Source organism: Suricata suricatta, chromosome 16, assembly GCF_006229205.1.
Source record: "Suricata suricatta isolate VVHF042 chromosome 16, meerkat_22Aug2017_6uvM2_HiC, whole genome shotgun sequence".
Lineage (NCBI taxonomy): Eukaryota > Metazoa > Chordata > Mammalia > Carnivora > Herpestidae > Suricata > Suricata suricatta.
The window spans coordinates 49,519,366-49,521,566 of record NC_043715.1 but is presented as its reverse complement, the minus strand read 5'-3'; the positions used below and the strand labels follow the sequence as shown (position 1 = coordinate 49,521,566).

Sequence of the window (2,201 nt, the reverse complement as noted above, 5' to 3'; positions counted from 1 at the left end):
AGACCTGGCCGGGATGGGGGGCGAGGGGGCTGGGGAGGCTTGAACCCCACTCTCCATGCCCCTCTTTGTGGGCTGCCCCTTAGGGCCCTGGGCGGGGGGGGGGGCGCGGATAGCAGTGAGGAAGGCCTGTCCTGCCTGCTGTCCCTGTGGAACAGAGGACAGTGTCCCTAATACTCTAAGCTCCTTGGATGAGGGCTCTGCTCACCAATAGGCAAGGAGGGCATGGCGGGGGGCAGGGCGGGGTGTGTGTGTGGAGGGTTGGACAGCAGCACGGCGATGCTGGGGGAGAGGTGTGGACAGCAGTATGGCGGTGTGGCGGGGGTGGTGCTAGGGGATGGGGGGCTCCGGGTGGGACTGGAACAAGTAGTGGGACACCAGAGGCAACGGGCTGGGGGACCTACCAGTGGTGGTGTTGTTTATGCCAGACCCCTCCTACCAGGACAGGACAGGACAAGAGCTCCACAGGGAGGGGGCTTTGTGCCTCAAGTAGCCTGGGCGCCAGCCAGGAGCCTGGTAGATGCCCCACAAATAGTTAATAAAATAAACAGATAGTTAATAAAATAAACAGACGTCTCGTTTAATCCTCACAATGATTCCAAGAGGTAGGTGCTACTGTTATTGATGGATTTTCTCAGAAGAAGAAACTGAGGCTCAGGGATTGAGACCAGCTGTTCAGGGCCACACAGCCGGTGAGCGGCAGAGCCGGGTTTGAAGTGTGGAGTCTGCTCTGCGTGCGCTCTCAGGACGGGGTCGGCTCCCTGTGCAGGAAAGTAACAAGGAGAGTAGAAGGCGTGGAGGCGAGAGGGTAGGTTTCAGACGCTGTCAGGTAGGGTCAGCAGGACCTGTGACAGTGACCTGATGGTGATTCACGAGGGCTTGAGGGTTAGGAAGGTGGCGGAGGTGACGGGTCTCCGGCGGCACCCTAACACAGCCTGCCTCCTTTGTCTCCACCCTGCAGTCTCCAACGGCCCTGTGGAGTCGGTCACCCTGGAGAACAGCCCGCTGGTGTGGAAAGAGGGGCGACAGCTTCTCCGACAGTGAGTGTGCAGGGCAGGGGGAGGGCTGGGGCGGGCTGCGGGGGAAGACTGGACCGTCAGGATCCTTGCTGGCCTGTCACGCCGCGGGTAGGGCCTTGCCTGCAGGAGGCAGCCACGGGGGACCCTTACTCTTGAGAATTGACCCCAGGTGCCTTGGCTTTAAAAGAAAACAGGATAATGTAAGGTTGTCTTTTATTATTAAAGAGATTTGTGGTTTTTTATTTTTATTTTTTGAAAAAGTGACTTTTTTTAGATTTCTTTATTTTGAGAGAGAGAGAGAGAAAAGGAGAACGTGGGAGGGGCAGAGAGGAGAGAGAGGATCCCAGTCTGTCAGTGCAGAACCTGATTTGGGGCCCGAACTCACGAACTGTGAGATCACGCCCTGCATAGAAACCAAGGCAGACGCTTACCTGACTGAGCCACCAGGCAGCCCATACCCCGGACGTCCTTCAGCTAAACATCTGGACGTCCACTGCTAGCTTATAGTGCATCAGGCAGTCACAGCAAGAGGGCTGGGACACGCAGCACTGGCTGGCGCCTGGCCCGTGCCTGGCCCTGTGCCCAGCGTCGGCCACACTGATGCCCCGAGGGACGTCCTGTGCGGTGAGCGCTAGGGCTCCCCTCCCAGCAGAGGCGCAGGGAGGGCGCACCTTTGCCGAAGATGACAGCACCGTCAAGTGGAGGGTCTGAGAGGTGATCCGGGCAGGTCCCCGAGAGCCCCGCTCTGCCACCCCTGTGCTCCCTGCCTCTCCCCTGTGGCAGAGGGGGCCTGGGACACAGCCAGCCACTGGACAGGAGCTGGCAGGTGAAGGCAGGTGTGCTCCAGTGCAGAGGGGCAGGCTCGGGGGTCCCTCAGGGACAGGGTCATGGTGAACCTCCAGAGGACCAGCGGGGGACTCTGGTCTTCTCTCTTTTAAAGCCACAGCTCCCCACAATTGATTTTTCCCCCTTTTAGAACTTTTAGACCAGTCCTGCTGGTTTCCGTTTTCTTCCGTTGCTGCGGAAGTAGTGAACACTAATTGGTAGAAGTGAGTAGAGCAAGCTGTAAAGGTTTCTCCCACATCTCGAATCCCTTGTTCTGAAGGTCGCAGGTCGCTGCTGTTGAGTTCAGTGGGTTTCCAGGCCTCGTGGGGGGCACACTTCAAATATGCGTTTGCGTGTGGT

At 58.3% G+C, this 2,201-nt stretch overlaps 1 protein-coding gene across 2 annotated transcripts in view; it reads left to right on the top strand.

Annotated features, from left to right (window-relative positions):
• Positions 1–2,201, top strand: part of STRN4 (striatin 4) — an 18,938-nt gene that overhangs the window by 1,981 nt on the left and 14,756 nt on the right. For both annotated transcript variants that reach the window (XM_029924861.1, XM_029924860.1), the window contains exon 4: positions 959–1,037. In XM_029924861.1, the coding sequence (XP_029780721.1) occupies positions 959–1,037 (79 nt within the window). The remainder of the gene's footprint in view (positions 1–958; positions 1,038–2,201) is intronic.